The sequence below is a fragment of the Protopterus annectens genome, chromosome 12.part0, assembly GCF_019279795.1.
Source record: "Protopterus annectens isolate FY-2018-M chromosome 12.part0, PAN1.0, whole genome shotgun sequence".
NCBI classification, from domain to species: Eukaryota; Metazoa; Chordata; order Ceratodontiformes; family Protopteridae; genus Protopterus; species Protopterus annectens.
Window position 1 is genome coordinate 576,743,585 of NC_056746.1, and position 17,525 is coordinate 576,761,109.

At 41.7% G+C, this 17,525-nt stretch overlaps 1 protein-coding gene across 1 annotated transcript in view; it reads left to right on the top strand.

The window, feature by feature from the left end:
* Window positions 1–2,110, top strand: part of AIMP2 (aminoacyl tRNA synthetase complex interacting multifunctional protein 2) — a 76,569-nt gene extending 74,459 nt beyond the window's left edge. The window contains exon 4 of the mRNA XM_044089715.1: window positions 1,406–2,110. Coding sequence (XP_043945650.1) covers window positions 1,406–1,794 — 389 coding nt within the window. The 3' untranslated portion in view covers window positions 1,795–2,110. The remainder of the gene's footprint in view (window positions 1–1,405) is intronic.
* The last annotated feature ends 15,415 nt before the right edge of the window (window positions 2,111–17,525 follow it).

The window sequence follows — 17,525 nt, forward strand, 5'->3', positions numbered from 1 at the left end:
ATTCCATTCTACAGTCTGACATCATATCACTGATAAGCTAATTAAACAAAATGTAAACATTAACTCCTGTGTTACTCACTGGATATCAAATTGGCTCACTGACAGAACCCAGTCTGCCTGTGTTGGAGGTACACACTCAACCAAAAGAGTAGTCAGCGGTGGTATTATCCAGGAATCTGTACTAGGATAACATCTTTTGTTATCTAGTTTGCTGATGGGAAGGCCAACACCAGGTGTGTGTACCCGACAAGGTTTGCTAATGATTGGAAACTGGGAGCTCTCTTAAACACCCCAGCTGACCACTGGATTCACAGGAAGACCTAATATGCACTAACAAGTGGTGCTTAAATCACAACCTCAAATTTAAATGTTGCAGAATTGTATCTTCTGGCAAAGGCAGACATCGGTGTTCCTATCACATAGGTGACACCCCCCCCAAAAATAAAAATGGCTGTTTTATTATGGACTTTGGCATTTTCATTGACAATTAACTATCCTTTGACCACCTTTTTACTGTTGTTAGGAAATCCTTTTATATAGCCAGGCTAATCACCAAGGGTGTATCTCCTAGATCCAAGGAAGTGATTATCTCTTCTACTCCTCCCTTATTGAATCAGTTATAGAGTACAAGTTTTGTTACTTATCCAAGCATGTGACCCACCTCAAGTGACCATATTTTTTCATTTCTTTACTTACAATGAAGGGTATTATCCACTTGTACCCTGGCCACCTTAGTGTTCTCATTCTTTTCCATGTCCTAGTGATCTTTGAGAGGCTCTTTGCCTAGTCTACTGAGCTTTAAATGATCTGGTCCTATGCGGTCTCCTTCACATCCACAAAACTAGTAACACCCTAAAGTCTCACATAAGAGATCTGAACTTCCAGCACAATATAAAAACGACCTGTTGATGTAATAGAAATCTATCACAGAGAACATCTCTTTTATGAAATAGACACCACTTGGATGTAAAGCATAATAGGTTTTTTTTACCCTTTTTAATCACAACCTGGACAACTGGGTGGACAGTCATAAGTGTTCCTGAGGTCTAGCCCCCTCAAGTTTTTTTGGAGGGAGGACATAACCACGTTCAAAGTAATTCATCCTTTTGGGGGTCTGGTATTACTTCATGATTTAGTAAATTCAATGTGGGATTATGTAGCTAGGCTACAAATGTTACACTCCAACAACTAGTGTGACTGCTGTTCAGTTTCTGTATGTCTCTCAGTGCTTGTGATAAGTTGGAATACTTTTAGCATTCTGTCACTGTAGTTTTGATGTAGTGGTTATTAATTTAGTTTAACAGTAAATGAAACTGCAGTTTAACTGGCTAAATAATGTAGTTTAATTAACACTATGTGAAAATTACAGTTTAATTGACTTTATTTTTTTTACACTGTGTTTCAGTATCCAAGCCTCAAATGAAGTTCAGTGTCCAGAATATGTGCCCCATTGAAGGAGAAGGCAACATTGCCCGCTTTTTGTTTTCCCTTCTTGGCCAGAGATTCAACGCACTAACTTCAACTTTGATTGACAGCTGGATTGATGTAGCTGTTTTCCAGCTAATGGAAGGGAGCAATAAAGAGAAATCTTCTGTGTTGCGTTTGTTAAATAATGCCCTGGGTAAAACATCATGGCTGGTGGGCAATGAATTTACAGTTGCTGATATTGTAACATGGTGTGCAGTCAGAGAGATGGGTAAAGCCATTGCTGTTCCAGATAATGTTCTTAAGTGGATGAATGCTTGTGAAAATTTAGCACCTTTCAGTGAAGTTTTGCAACTTCTTGGTGCCTAGCTGTTTACAAGTGTCATCATTTTTTTCACTGTGAAACTAAAGTGTTTTATCCTTGTTACTACTGCCGTAGGCAGAGTAGGCAGTTTTTTCTTATGACAAAACGTACTTGGTTATTTGCTGTTACAGGAATTGGATTCATTCAGTGTGTTCCACTGTAGCTTGAGCAGACTTACTGGATGATAGCAGGAAAGCAGTCAGCTGTCCCTGAGTATCTCTTGGATTTGTTTGTGAAAATAAGCTAACTGTTGGGAACCTGAAAGTGATAGATCTGTTTTAGTTCACAGGTGATAATAAAATTAATCCTATTGGAGTATTCTTAACCTGGAATTTGTTAATGTACAATGTAATTCATTTGTTGTGGACAGATGTCATCTCTGAACATTAACCTTAAAAATAATTTGTAGATGTGAACAAGTGCTGTCAGCAGTGAAAGGTAAGTACTGCATGACAAAACACCTGTAGAAGCATACATCTCAGCTCTGAAGTCCCTGGTCATCCGATGGCTTAACTGCAGTGCTTCACAAAAACAGTTGTACTTTGAGAACTTTTTCTACAGGCTTTGATAATCCTCAAATCAAAAATAAGAATTCTGTGATAGCGACTGAACTAAGTGATACTACAATTTCTCTGCGACTGTTGGTTCCCACACATGCAGGTCACCATGAGGACAGTTTGTTCTTGCATTTGGCAGGTCAGGTAGCCAGAAGTTTATCCTTTAAGAACACAGCACATACATCCGCAGATGGTACAGGCGCAAGGGTACCAGATTATCCAGTTCTTCAGTATTCTAATTGTTGCCAAGCAGCTGTTGATGTTGGTAAGTGTGAGAAAGATATATTTTTGAATAAATTCGATATTCAGGGAAATATGATTAGGTCACGCGGTATAAAAGTACACACAAAAAAGTATAAAATTATTTTAATTTACCATTTTTACATTTGATGGTTTCTGCTAGAAGTTCCATGTGCAACTATTATTTAAAAAGGACTTTAGATCCTAACCTGATGGAATGTCATTTTTTGTCGCAACCAATGTGCATCTGTCTGACTTCAGAATGCAGTGTTTTGCTCTTTGGGTCTCTTCTACCACTGTGAACTTAATTCTGTGCTTGCAGCTAAGAGTAGTGTTTTTCCCATACATAAAATGTTCGTATCACTTGACGTAGGCCTCCTCTCTGAAGACATTTCACTTAAGAATACATTAGCAAAATATTTTTACAAAATATTTTTCTGTGCAGTCAGTGAAGCAGAGATTTGAGTGTTCCTTACAAGGGGTAGTGAATGAAAGCATTTGCTACATTCCCTGTGGCACAGGCCATGATGTCATTTCCACAACAGTGGACTCTCTCTAACCAGTGCTTGCTGTCCTGGCATCAGCTTCAGTTACATATACCTCTTGCTGATGCAATTATGTGCCATTAAGCACTGTGTCTGTCCTACTGCTCCAAATTTTTTAAGCAAGGTAAAGTCTCTTGTCATTTTCTTATGAGACTTCGGTAGTATGTGCTCCACAAGGCCTAGTTTGGAGCTTTAATAGTGTCTATGGCATTGTAGAAAGTTCCTCTTCTAACCCTTTCTGAATGAATTTAAGGCATCTGTCAGCTCACAACTTTTTTTCTGTAACCAGATGTCATTTTGATGCCATTGAAATTACAGCTAGAAATGGAGCGTTAGGAATACATTTGGGTATGATAACTTTGCTCTGTAGGAGTGTGTTATGTTTCAGCTTCAGCACACGGCACTCATAGACCTGAAGAAAACTCAGTCTTTGTATTAACATCCTTTTTATGTATGTTTTTTACTCACCATGGCTGCTAGCCATTAGTCCTGTCTCCAGACAAAGTTTGCTTCATCATCAGCTCACTTGTAGGTCAAATGAGGAATATGGGCAATTGCAGCCTCTTGCTGGCCATCATACGGGTGACTACAAAGGATGTTGTGGTCCTTCCAATCCCCACTCTACCTCCTTTTCCATCTTGTTATGAATTGTGCCTTGCCTAGTACAGTCCTCATCCCAGCACCCTGAGGGTATGGTTTCACACCTCTGCTGCAATCCAGGCAGTTGACATTTAAGGCTGGATATTAATTATCCCCAGGCAGGGGAACTACCCAGCCACACCGCAGTTATCATAGCCATCCATTTGTCCTTGTTATGGGAAAGAATTTTTGATAGTCCTAACTCAACTCTTGCTGGTTTATGTGGGCACTTGCTCCTTCTATACCTTCCAGTGCATTTGAATGCACCCATCTACATGACATGACAGGCTACCACAGAGTGGCTTGGAAGCACTAGCTCGCATTCCTAATCCTTGCAGGCTTTGATGCCTGCAAACCTCTGCTTGCTAGGGTGCAATTACAGCAAACCAAAGCCAAAAACCCTCCCCTAAGGATTGGCAAACATTCACCCCCTTTCTCCCTAGCCAGTTTATCCAGCCCTCAAACTCACTAAGCAAACCCAGTTCACTTGGATGGCAGTCCAGCGTTTTTCCTGGCTGCCGCTGAGATGTTAACTTTCTTTTTATTTAATGTGTTCTGTTGGGACAGGCTAACTGACCACAAGGCTATTCACAGTGAAGGCGTAGGGAGATTCTTTGTCATTACTGCTGTTTTGTCTTGCCCTTAACTAATTAAGTTGTGAATTCCACATACCAATTCTTACAGGTCAAAAATCCAATAACACCTCATATATTTGGAATTAAACCAACAACTGACTTCAAAGCTACATGGAGCTCAACGAACTGGATTGAGTATAGGTTTGAAAAATAATTTCTTAACCAACAGAGGTTACCAGTTAAGCACTTTCATCCTGTAAGAACTTCTTCAGAGCTGGTAATAAGCCTCCCCTTTACCAAAATAAAGGAGTGGAATAAAATTACATAAGTATGTAATAAGTATAAATTAATAGATTAACAATCAATAACAATCAAATAAATATAATACAATTACCAATTAACTGTGTTATCTCAATAAATAAAACTTCTGTGTATATATATATATATATATATATATATATATATATATATATATATATATATATATATATATATATATATATATATATATATATATATATAATCTTTCCTATCTTCGTGTAAACTAGTGTCAGAAAATATTGGTATAAAGCAGTGTTAAAAAAGTGGTAGAAAACAATTATTAGAAATATTGTTTTGAATATATATGTCATTGTAGGGCTTATCTGAAAGCCCAGTCTTTCATAAAGTTTCATAGGTAAATACTAGGCTATCAGTCTGCAGACTGTTACAAGCCTAGCCAATGACCAGAGGTCAGAGTCAAACTGTGCACTTTGTATCTGTGAGGTAAAGACTTTCACAATTCTGTCAACCCCTGCCACCTAAAAAAGGAGGGAGTATCCATTTTGATGCATTTGTTTTACTGCCTTCAGATTGCCAATAGCCTCAACCCCCTCCACTTTCCTGTTGTCAAATGTATTATCAGTTGCTCCTCCTCCTGTAACAGATATCCTTTCTCAGCTAAATCTCAGTGTAATAATGAAATCTTACCCTTATTTGCTTACTGGTAGTGCTTTCCTTTCCCCTTTCATTTTCCAATTAACTGATCCAGGCTCTGTTCATTGATCCTACACATCAGTATCTTGATGTCTGTATCTTGATGTCTGTCTCTTCACTCACCCTTCATCTTACCTCCTCCTTGCCAGCTCTGCTTTTATCTTTAATTCTTCACTATCCTTCATCCTGCTTCTTATGGCCACTTGCTGTGCCCTGTTGTATACCCCAAGCTTCTACCTCTCCTTGTTCAGCAGATTGCAACTTACTAAGCCTATCCTGTAGAGCCCATACTTCCCGCATCTTTTATTTTCTCATTTCCCCTGTTCTAGCCACAATGTTATCCCTCCAGGCAGCTTTTATCCCATCCCATTTACAAATTCCTAATGTACCTTGGCATTTTTGTGTAGGTCTGCTGTCTCCATTTATTTATTTATTTATTTATTTATTTATTTATTTGACATTTGTTAACCGGGTTGGTCCAACTGAGCTAAAAGCCCATTTTCAGTGGAGACCCACAGAGAAAAGCTCCATGTAGATTATACAATATTATAAAATTTGTAAAATTTCAAAGTTCAAATGGCAATGACAAAGGAGTACAAATGACCAAAAACAAGCACCATTTTCTTAAGCACGAGTTTTTTTTTTGTCTTCTTCAACTAAGTGAAAAAAAGTAGAATTTGATGTACTCTCTCCTCAGCCAGTGTCCAGGAGCCCATCTGCACCCTCCAGTCTTCTGGTTTCCTAGTTTCCAGTTCATCTTAATGGCATGATCTGATTGTTAGTACATGCAGGTATGATTTCCTCAAATGTTTTTCCCATCCACTAGTAATCTCTACATCCTACTAGCATGTTTCATTTCACAACTTGAAAATGTAAACCCTGCCTTTCATGGACTTAATTCTAGCCATTCATCTAACAGTCTCTTCTGTGTCATCTCTCCTGCTTGGGCTTTTTGATTATACCTGCAACATAAAACTGCTCCAAATTTCCTATTGCTTTTGGTATCTAAAACTACATTGAAGCCATTGCATGTAATTAGTCTGCTTCCTTCTTTCATTACCACCTAAACATTCTTCAGCAAATTTTAGAAAACTTTGTGTCTGTCTGCAGTGGGCCCACAGAAAAAGCCAAGGATCACTCCTGTGCTCCATCTCAGCCACAGACCTGCCACTTACCTGCTTTCTTCATCTTTAGCTACCTTCTCTGACTTCCATTGTTAGCATGCAGTATTTTGTATGCCATGCTAATTACCATTTTTTCAACAGCAATTTCTCTTTTACCTTTAAGTAAAAACTGTACCAGAGCTGTTATTTCACTGAGTACTTCCATATGCCCCTCCCTTTGCCTGTAATATGTTATCAATCCCTGGTAGTGAAGGCAGTCTCTAATCTGTGGCCCAAACTTCTGATTGGTCTCATTTTACTGTGTTACCTTTTCCTCTTTAGTTAATTTTTCCAAACCCCTTGTTTCCTTTGCTAATTTTTTTCAATAAATTCCAGTCTTCCCCCTTATTTTCCTATGCCCCTGCTTGCAGTCATTCATATTGGTAAAATCTCCTTTCTTCATTCCATTGGTGGCTTAGTTCTTAGAGTACTTTCTATTACTTTATGACTGTAATATTCTGTATAATTGTTCATCTTGAGGACCTGTAGCCAAAATCCTCATCTCTTCTTGTTTTTCAAACTCACTGGGTTTCATAACCATCACTTGCCACTTTGATATACAACCTTCTGCTCATTTTATATATATGAGCCTTAACTATGTTGTTATAAAGTCTCACTTCAAATCAGAAAATATAAACCCCCCTTGTTCTGATGATAGAATCAACTTACCTCACTTAACGATTTTCCTCTTAACTCTCCCAAATATGTTTCCTTCAACTCTACAATTATTGTCCACATTTTCTCCTCTGGTTGATAAGAATATGCGTGAATTGTATATAAAGCTAACATTCTTAGTGTCTGTACCCATAATCAATAGCTTCCAGTTTCTCAGTTTTTGTATTATCTTCTGTTTAGCTTCTTCCATCATATTCTTAGCCGCCATGATAGATTTTTAATCCATGTACCTAAATATTTCATTGTATCGAGCCCCCATAAACATCAGTATTGCTGAACCAATTAATGTGTGGGTACATAATTTACTGCAGTAGCTTTTGTTTTATCTTCATTAATTTTATATCCCCAAAAGACTTGAAACTTGTCTCAAAATATTTCATAACATCAAAATGCCAGATGTGCCATACCACTTAATTTGTGAGTTCATTATTTTCTTTGCTACGGCCTGCCATAAATGTAAAGCAAACAAACAGGAAAGAACATCCCTGCCTGATTCCTTTGTTCAAACACAGCTTGTCAGAGAGGAGCCCTCCCATCTTAATTGTTCCCTCTGACCCTATATCCTCCTAATTAACTGTATTATTCTGACAGGGCACGCAAATACTACCATCGTCCTACTCATAAAGTCCCTACTGACTCTTTCAAATGCTTTCTCTGCATTAAGACCCACCAACAGCAGCAGCATTTTTCTGTTAATGTTGTCAGATGTGTACCTCCCTCCAGAAAACCACATTCATCCTTATCTTTCAATTTTGGCAACAACTTTGCCATTATCTTTGCTGGTGTAGACCAAAACACTTGGTAATCATGGTTTAAAATGGAAATGGGTCTATATAAAGCAGGATCTGAAGGGTCTTTACCCTTTGTGAGTAATATAGCCCTAAAGCCTTCTTTCAAGATATTGGTACTTCCACCTTTATAATACTGTTAAACAAAACTTTCCAGATTTTTTTTTATCAATTTCTTCCCACCAAAATTCCAAACTTACATAGTAATATGATCCATTCCTGGAAATTTCCCTGTTGTTGATTATGCATCACCATTTTATCTCATCTCCTCCTGTCGTAGTTAATTGTTGAGTCTGCTCTTCTTCTAACCCTGGCATAATTAAGTCTTCTGTAAATATTTCCCACACACCCCCAGGACTTAATACATGCCTCCTTTTGAAATCTGCCTAAAAAGGCAACTGAATTGTTGATTGTGATTGGTCATGAGCTTTTTTAAGAACATTGACAGTAAATGAATGAATTAGATCTGATAAAGGGTATTGTAGTACCTGGAAGCACTTATCTTCTCTTGACTTTGGTTGTTTTTATCTTTCACCCAGTTTTTACCTTCAGTAAATTTACATTTTATTTGTTATGCTGTGATAGTAGTGATACTTTTTATACAGTGTTTATTTTTGTTGCAGTACCTACCTTTAGTAGTTGTGTTTTTACTTCTCTTTGTTGTTTATATATATATATATATATATATATATATATATATATATATATATATATATTACATTCACAGTGTAATCAATTCACTTTTACATCCTCTGTCATTAACTTTAACCGACTTCTGCCCAGCTCTTATTACTGTATAAAGCCTGGATAACGTACAACTAAGAAAAATTATTTTCTTGATTTCATGTTTGACATATGAAGCAGCCACTCTTGGGAATTTCCTCACATTGTGTTTAAAATACCTGTGACTGCACATTATACAGAACTGCTTTACAACGTAACATGCAATTTACATCCTGAATTTTTTTATAAATATTAATAATAACAAAATGGTTTTACTTACAATTACTTCTTCATTCTCTTCAGTCTCCTTCTATATGTTAATGATGTAAAGTGGGGTATATACTTTACAGTTTAACACAGTCAAATTCTAGTCCTAGTTGCACATCCACATTTCACCTTTGTTCCTTTTATCCAATAGTATGTATGCTTTCCAGTCTAATGTATTCACCAGTTTCACAGTGTTGTTGGTCTTTCTTCTTCATAGTCTGTGTTTCCTAACAGTGTTGTCTGGTTCAAGTCCAAGGTACTCCCAATTCTAATCAGCTGCTGTCTCGAGCAATTTTTCTTTGGAACAATGGAAAATGTTTCACTGGCAAAGTCTGTCTGTGGTTTTGTCATTGTCAGAAGAGTGAGAAGCAGAAGCTGCCTCTGCTTGCTTGCTCACTCTTTGCTGGATAACGTTTATTTCCTCCTTAGCCTAAGTATCAAAAATGCCTGATACTCCAGGACAAATATTCTGAAGGCAGTTAAATATGGCAGCTTGAATCTCACACCTGCCTCTGCATATTTCCTGATTGCTGGCATAAACTTGCTTTTCTTCTTCCAGGTGAACAGTGAATTATCATTTTCTACAAACACTCCACTATTCCCAAATGCTTTTCCCTTATACCATAATTTTGTTAGGAGTACCTTTTTTATGTTAATAGGGTGGCTGCGGTGATGCAGGAGTTAGCGTTGCCACCTCAAAACAAGAAGTTCTCCTGTTCGATTCTCGGCTGAGGTGCTTTCAGTGTGGAGTATGCATGTCCTTCCTCCGGTTACGTGGGTTTCCTCTGGGTGCTGCGGTTTCCTCCCATATCCCAAAGGCATGCTGCAGGTGGATTGGACATTCTAAATTGGCCCTAGGTGTGTATGTGTGTGCCTTCTGTGAAAGGTTTGGCAGTGGGCTGACAACTCGACACTGTAAAACTCCACTGCTAATTGTTTTTTGGACCATTGTTCCACTGTGGAGATCCCTAACAGGAAAAGCCGAAAGGAGAAGAACTTTATTTTTTCTAATATGAATGCATCTTTGCTAATGTAGGTTTTGGATGAACATTTTGGTCTTGTAGGGATGGGTACCTTAATGTAAAGGAAATGATTACTTGTGCATTTTGCCCATCGGGGGAAAAAAAGATGTTCTGTGGTCTTGTGATTAGGAAATGGATGTTTCTTGCAACAAGCTCACACAATAAAAAGGTTAAAGGTTCTTGTATGTATTTTCACTGAATGTGGACAGAGCAGAGAACAGATAGCAAGGAAGGGAAATAAATACCTGCTTCCTGCACTCGTCTGTTGCTACCCATTCATTGACGGTAGCAATGAATTACCTGATCCCTAGCAAGACCTGCTGCATATATTGAAACGTAGACATCTGATTCAAGAATATTGAATGAAATAAACACCTGCCAGTGCATTTATCTGTTGGTACCCACTCACTGAAGCTAGCAATAAATTACCTGATCCCTATCAAGACCTGCTGCATATACTGAAATACTGGCATCCGATTCAAGAATATTAAATGTAAGTTTCGCATATTAAGTATTCTCATGTCTTTTCCTATAATTGAATGACCTTAGCTCTTTATCTCCTTTGCGAAACTGAATGCAAATTAGAAGAAGCAGTAGCTTAGGTTATTTCTGTAAAGGGTGGCATAGCGTGCTTCCAGTGATGGCTGGCTCACTCTTAATTTCTTCTCCTTGCCCCTTTTTTTCTAAAGACGCTTGGCCTTGCAGAACATTCTTTTTACTCACGAACCTGGTGCTTACTCTGTACTTCTGAAAGGTTTATGTATCACCATTTCAAACACTCCCATCATCCTTTGCACCATTCAAAAATCTCCAATTTCCCTTTTGGCACCATTTTCTGCCTCTCTCTCATTCTACTTACTACTCTAGCCAGTCCTGGAAAGCTATGCCCTCCATGTAAGTGAGTTGATTTACAGCAATTGTGTTTTTTTCTTTGCATGTCATTGCTATTATTTCGACCAAGATATATTTTACTGCACTGTTTTTCTGCCAGAACTAATATATGAATCTGCTCTTTTTGAATCAAGAGGTATTGTCTGCTTGTATATTAAGTCAAACTTTGTCTACTGCCAATGATTTAATGGTTTAACTAGTGATGTTAAGTTGTCTATCTCGCCTTCATTCTTGCTGGATGGGTTCGGAGCCGACCTCGGCTCCGACTCGGCCACTCTAAAAAGCTCGAGAGTTGGTTCCACCGGCTCGAGGCTCCCCTTATATCCCACAATGCTAGGCGAGAGTTACCTCAGATCTCGTTTGCCGCTACAGCTTCGAGGTTGGTTGCTTCTACCGGTTCCTGGTGAGTGTTAACTTTTTCTTCTAAAAGTTACTCTTTTAACCCCTTTTTAAGTTAAATTTCTCCTTAGTTAGTGTAGATTAAAAAACTTTATCCCCGACCCTAAAATTTCCGTTTTCTTTACCAAAGAACCTTTGGTTCTTCCTTTGGGCCTTAGGCCTTCCCTTCCCTAGTGGAGTGTTTGTGTTTTGTAGTTTACTTTAATTTTATTGTACTTTAAATTCTAGTATCACTACTAAATTTATTATTTTTCCTGACAGGGTATAACTTGTGTGTTTGGGTGTGTGTTTGTGTACACCTGTCAGTTAGGGAAATGTCTAAAGAAGCAAAGGTCTCCGGATTCAAGAAGTGTGATGCGTGCTGTCAGAAAATGTCTCTGACAGACGCTCACACTTCTTGTGTCTATTGTCTGGGGCCTTTGCACCTGCAGGACTCCTGTGCTGTGTGCCATGGCTTCAGCCCCAGGGTCCTGCAGGAAAGAAAAAAACAAGTTGATTCTGAGAGGCTTATTGAAGCCAGAGGATTCCCTGTCAGTTTCAACAGGGAAGCCCTCTAAGGCATTGAGGTCTTCGGCTCCGGCTTCTGAGCCGAGACCTCAGGTTGCTCAACCTTTGCCTTTATCGGCTCCGGCTGGAGCCGATAAGTCTCAGTCCACAGTTTCTGTGGCTCCCTCGGCTCCGGCTGGAGCCGAGGTTATTGAGGTACCCGTGTCGGCTCCGACCAGACCTTCGGAGCCGACAACTAGAAAGAGGTCTAGGTCACCATCTCTTGGCTCCGTTCATTCGGCTCCAGGATCTCCCCTGCTGTCTGAACGGAGCCAAAGGTCTCATTCCTCTAGGTCATCGAGGCTGTCCGATCATGACCTTCAGAGGGTAGTGAGTTAACTGCTTAAGTCCGAGGCACTAGCCCAGATGCTTCAGAGCCCGACTCATCAGTCGGTGCCTGCCCCGGTCCATCAACTCTTTCTTCCTTCGACTCTTTTGAGTTCGGAGCCGGGTCACGTCGGAGCCGAGACTGTGATTACTTCGGAGCCGAGACAATTGTCTTCGGCTCCGTCGTCGGCTCCGTTTTCTTCTTTGGAGGAATCTCGGCGCCGGACTTCCCTCGTCGGCTCCGGGGGGGTGAGTGGCATCGGACCCTTGTCCGACCCCCCTCTCCCTCTCGGGGCTTCGGCGCTGGTGAGTTCGGCTCCGACATCGACCTCGGAGCCATCACTGTCGGTGCCGAGGGGGGTTCTTAGCTCCTCGGAGCGGGGACCTCTGGCTCTGCCTGACAGGGGTGCATTCGAGGTCATGCGGAGTGTGTTAGAGCCTGGCTCTACTCCACAGTCGGCTCCGTCCGCCCCTCCCTCTATGCTGCCTCAGGGTAAGTCGACTCACTCCCTCATCCCGGACCGCAGAGAGCCAGCTCCTCAGGAACCCCTGTGGGGATTTCATCCTCTTCCGAGGCCTCTCCTGATTTGGCAGAAGAGCCCCTCGGAAGAGGAAGTGCAAGAGGAAACACATTGACTCACCTGAGTCTATCACGCCAGACACAGATCTGGATGATTCTGTGGGTTCCCCGTTCCCCTTCTGAAGATGTCTCATTTGCAGACATTCTGGAGATCCTGAAACAGAGGGGAAATTGGCCAGCCCTCAACCCTTCGGAGGACGAATCTGTGTATCTTGAGGCGTTTGGCTCTCGTCCATCCACCTCCTGGGTGTCCCCCTTCGACCCCCTCATGCAGGTGGTTGCTAAGAAGGCATGGACGGCTCCTGATTCAGTGGACCCCACTCCCAGGAGACCCTCTAAATTCATCACAGCTCCATCAGACAAGCAATTTTTATCAAAGGAGTTTCTGTGGATGCTATGGTGGTAGCTGCTGCCACAAAGAAGGAACTGGCTGATCCTTCAGTGCCTGTCCATCCACCTAACAAGGAATCTAGGTCCATGGATAGGTACGGAAGCGGATGTTCTCCTCAGCGACATTTACCATGCTCGCTGAATTACCTGTGCCATTTCACTCGCCTTCAAAGGGACTTGATCAAGGAAGCGAGTGAAATGTTAAAGGATCCTACAGCCGCGGGTTTCAAGAAAAATGAACACGCAGCTGGCTACCCTTAATTCCATATCCAACTCCTCCATGCCTCCTCTCTTATGCGGCCGATGGAGCGAGCAGAGCCGCAGGAACAGGTGTAGCCTTACGTAGGCACGCCTGGATGCGGCTATGCAATTTTGCGGACCCTTTCAAGACGTCTTTCACGAACTCCCCTTTGATGGATCATCTCTTTTGGTCCTCAAGTGAAAGAAACTCTGACTAGGTGCGAGATTGATGGCAAGACCCTTTCTGCCGTCGGAGTCCGTTTTTCGACTCCTTCTAGGCCTTACCCCAAAGGCCAGAAGGGTGGGAATATGTGGTTCCGTAAACAATCTCAAGGGACTTCGCCGGACGCACAGAGTCGTTTTCCTACCAAAGGCAGAGGTGGGAATAACAATGGTAGACGATAAGCCCTAGGGGCAGGGGTCCGCAGAACCAGGGCAATCGGGAAGCCTTTCCTGACAAGCCCTTTTAGCATCCCTGAGGTGTTGCCCGACTGCCCATCTTCGGAGGCAGTCGGGGGAAGATTGTCACTGTACCCAGAAGCCTGGCTATCCCTGACTCAAGACAAATGGGTACAGTCCATCATTTCGAAGGCTATTCTATCCCCTTTCTTCGCTTTTCCAAATCAGTCAAAAAATCCCTTCCAGATGTTCCACCGCTCAAAGGGATATAGCAACTTTGGAAATTTCAAAGCTGCTTGCAAAAGAGCAATTCAGTCAGTGCCAGCAGACCAACAAGGATCCGGAATCTACTCAAGGTTCTTTTAGTTCCAAAGAAAACAGGGACTGGAGACCGATTTTGGATCTCAGTGTCTTGAACAAATCAGTCAAGAAAACAAGATTTCGGATGGTCACGCTGCAATCCATTCTTCCCCTTTTGGGCAAAGGAAACTGGATGTGCTCTATAGACCTTCGGGATGCGTGCTATCACATAAAATGAACAGACGCTCCAGAAGATTCCTCCGCTTCAGGCTGGGAACCAGTCATTTTCAGTTCAGGGCCCTGCCCTTTGGTCTCACCACTGCCCCGGTGTTTACCAAATGCATGGCAGTGGTAGCTTCTCACCTGAGACGACAAGGATTCCAGGTGTTTCCATATTTGGACGACTGGCTTCTCACAGCTCCCACCAAGCATCTCCTTCTGATGGCCAGAGATTATACTTTTCGCGTTTGTCAAAAACTGGGTATTTCAATAAATTGCGAAAAGTCTGTTTTGTCGCCTTGTCGTACTATTACCTACATAGGCGCAAATCTAGATACTATAAACATGTCTGCAAGGCTAACGAACCAAAGGATATCAGACATTCACAAATTGGTATCACTTCTTCTCAACAACAAAAGAGTCAAAGCCAGGTTAGTTCTAAAGGTGTTGGGAATCATGGCAGCGGCCATACCTCTCCTTCCATTGGCCAGATACCACATGCGGATCCTTCAGTGGATGCTTTTTACTCAATGGTCATACCAGGAACTTCCAGTGTCTCACACCATTATGATCACGCAAGCGTGCAAAAAGCATCTCATGTGGTGGATGTCTTCCCCCCAGCTCCTGTCGGGAAGACCATTTGTTCCACCCCCCCCGGTTTCTACTCTGACAACGGATGCCTCCCTGATGCGGTGGGGGCGGCATTATCAGGGCAGGACAGTCCAGGGCACATGGCAACCAAACGAATGCCACTTGCACATAAATGTTCTGGAGATGAGAGCAGTGCTTTTAGCGTTGCAAGCCCTTCAAGACTCTCTTCCCTTGGGAACGATTGCAATCCAGACAGACAATATGTCTGTAGTGTGGTACATCAACAAACAAGGCGGAACCAGATCATACCCCCTGTGTCGAGAAGCACTCAGACTGTGGCAATGGGCGATTTCTTCTCAGCGTTTTCTGATAGCAACGCACATCCTCGGGAAGTCCAATCACATTGCGGACAAGTTGAGCAGAGCTATACTCATGCCTCACGAGTGGTCTCTGAAAGACTCTGTAGTGAGAGAAATTTTTCTCAAGTGGGGTCAGCCTTGCTGCGATCTTTTTGCTACTCCCCAAAACAGCAAGTGCAGAGAATATTTCACTCTATTCCCTTTACCAGGCCAACCCAGCAGGGACGCTCTAGTCCAAGTTTGGCCCCGGGGACTTCTGTATGCATTTCCTCCTTTCCCACTGATCTCTCAAGTAATACAGAAAGCTATCGCTCAGAAGGCCTCATTGATCCTCATTGCTCCTTACTGGCCTCGACAAGTGTGGTTCCCCTTTCTACATCGATTTCTTTTGGAGCGACCGTGGAATCTGGACCTAGTTCCAGATCTTTTGATCCACCAGTCGGGTCAGTTTCATCGCTCCCTCACCTCTCTGAACCTCACTGCTTGGTTCCTCCAGTTCCAACTGTAGCCAGGCTTCCTCAATTATCTCACTCTGTTAGAGATATATTGATAGCTGCCATAAATCTTCCACTCGAAAGATTTATTTGAGTAAGTGGAAACGCTTCTCATATTGGGCACAAGGAAAGGACATAGATCCTTTCACCGCTTCCATCCAACTAGTCCTTGATTTTCTAGCTGAACTCTTCCATGCAGGTTCATCTCCATCTACTCTTAACGTTCAATTGGCAGCTATTTCTAACTTCCATGTGGGTATTTCTGAATCTGCCCTAATGTCCCACAAACTTTGCAAAGCCTTTTTGAAAGGAGTTTTTCTTCTCAGACCTCCTATAAGAAATCCTCCTTCTCCTTGGGACCTAAATTTAGTTCTTGCTTCTTTGATTCTTTCCCCTTTCGAACCTGCAGCTTCATGTTCCTTGAAATTATTATCATGGAAAACTCTCTTTCTGGTGGCTATCACATCAGCTAGAAGAATTTCAGAACTTCAAGCACTCAGTTGTCGTTCTCCTTATCTTTTGTTCCATAAGGACAGAGTATCCTTACGAACTAACCCGTCCTTTTTGCCTAAGGTGGTTTCAACATCAAATCTAAACCAAAGCATTGACCTCCCTGTCTTTTTCCCAGAGTATTCCAATAGGTCTGAACAAAAATTACACTGCCTGGATGTTCATCGTCAATTAAGGTACTACTTGGATAGGACAAAACAATTCAGAAAATCTGATCAGCTGTTTGTCTCCTATGGAAAGCAGAAAGGGACTTTCAGTTTCAAAGGTATCATTATCCAGATGGCTAACATCTTTGATTTCCCTGGTATATGAAATTAGACAACGAAAATTGCCTAATAAACGTAAAGCCCATTCCACCAGAGCTTTGGCTACTTCTTTAGCCTTCCAAGACAGACTGCCTATTGACACCATTTGGGCAGCGGCTACTTGGGCTACTCCTCACACTTTTATTTCTCATTATAAGTTGGATTTAGCTTCTAGGCATAGAGCTAACTTTGGTTCCACTGTTCTCAGGAGTCTGTTCCGTTAGGCCACCCGGGACAAGGTGCTAGGGACGCGGTCCCATCCAGCAAGAATGAAGGCGAGTTAGACAACTTAACATATAGAAGTTATGTTCTTACCATAACGTTCCATGTTAGTTGTCTTCTTCTCGCCTTCTTCTTGGCCCCACCCTCCTTCCCCCTGGCCTGGACAGACCTAGAGGAGTTGTGATCGTGACCTCTCTTTCTACCACCTCTTTCTTTGTCATATGCTATTATGCATATTTCTTGGTTCAGGATGTAGGTCACCCTTCTTTCTTCCTGTTGTTAGAGGTGGATTCTGTTTTACAGTTATACTGTTACTGTTATAAGCTGGGGTTAGCTTACAAACGAGATCTGAGGTAACTCTCGCCTAGCATTGTGGGATATAAGGGGAGCCTAGAGCCGGTGGAACCAACTCTCGAGCTTTTAGAGTGGCCGAGTCGGAGCCGAGGTCGGCTCCGAACCCATCCAGCAAGAAGAAGGCGAGAAGAAGACAACTAACATGGAACGTTATGGTAAGAACATAACTTCTATTTTTGGGACTCTAATGACCGTATTCTGACCTGCTTATATATATGCAAATCTATCTGCTAACACTAATTGCAAGTTGAATTTATCAATGTTCATCAACTACTGTTTCTAAGGTGGTGCCACTGACTTACCCGCGCATTGTAAACATCCAATTTTCTTCTGTTCCCTTCACTTTCTGACCTTTGCTTGTCTTTTGATTACTTTGTACTAAAACCTGGATGATTTTTGCATTTCTTCCTCTGAAATTAATGTTTAAAGTCTGTAATGACC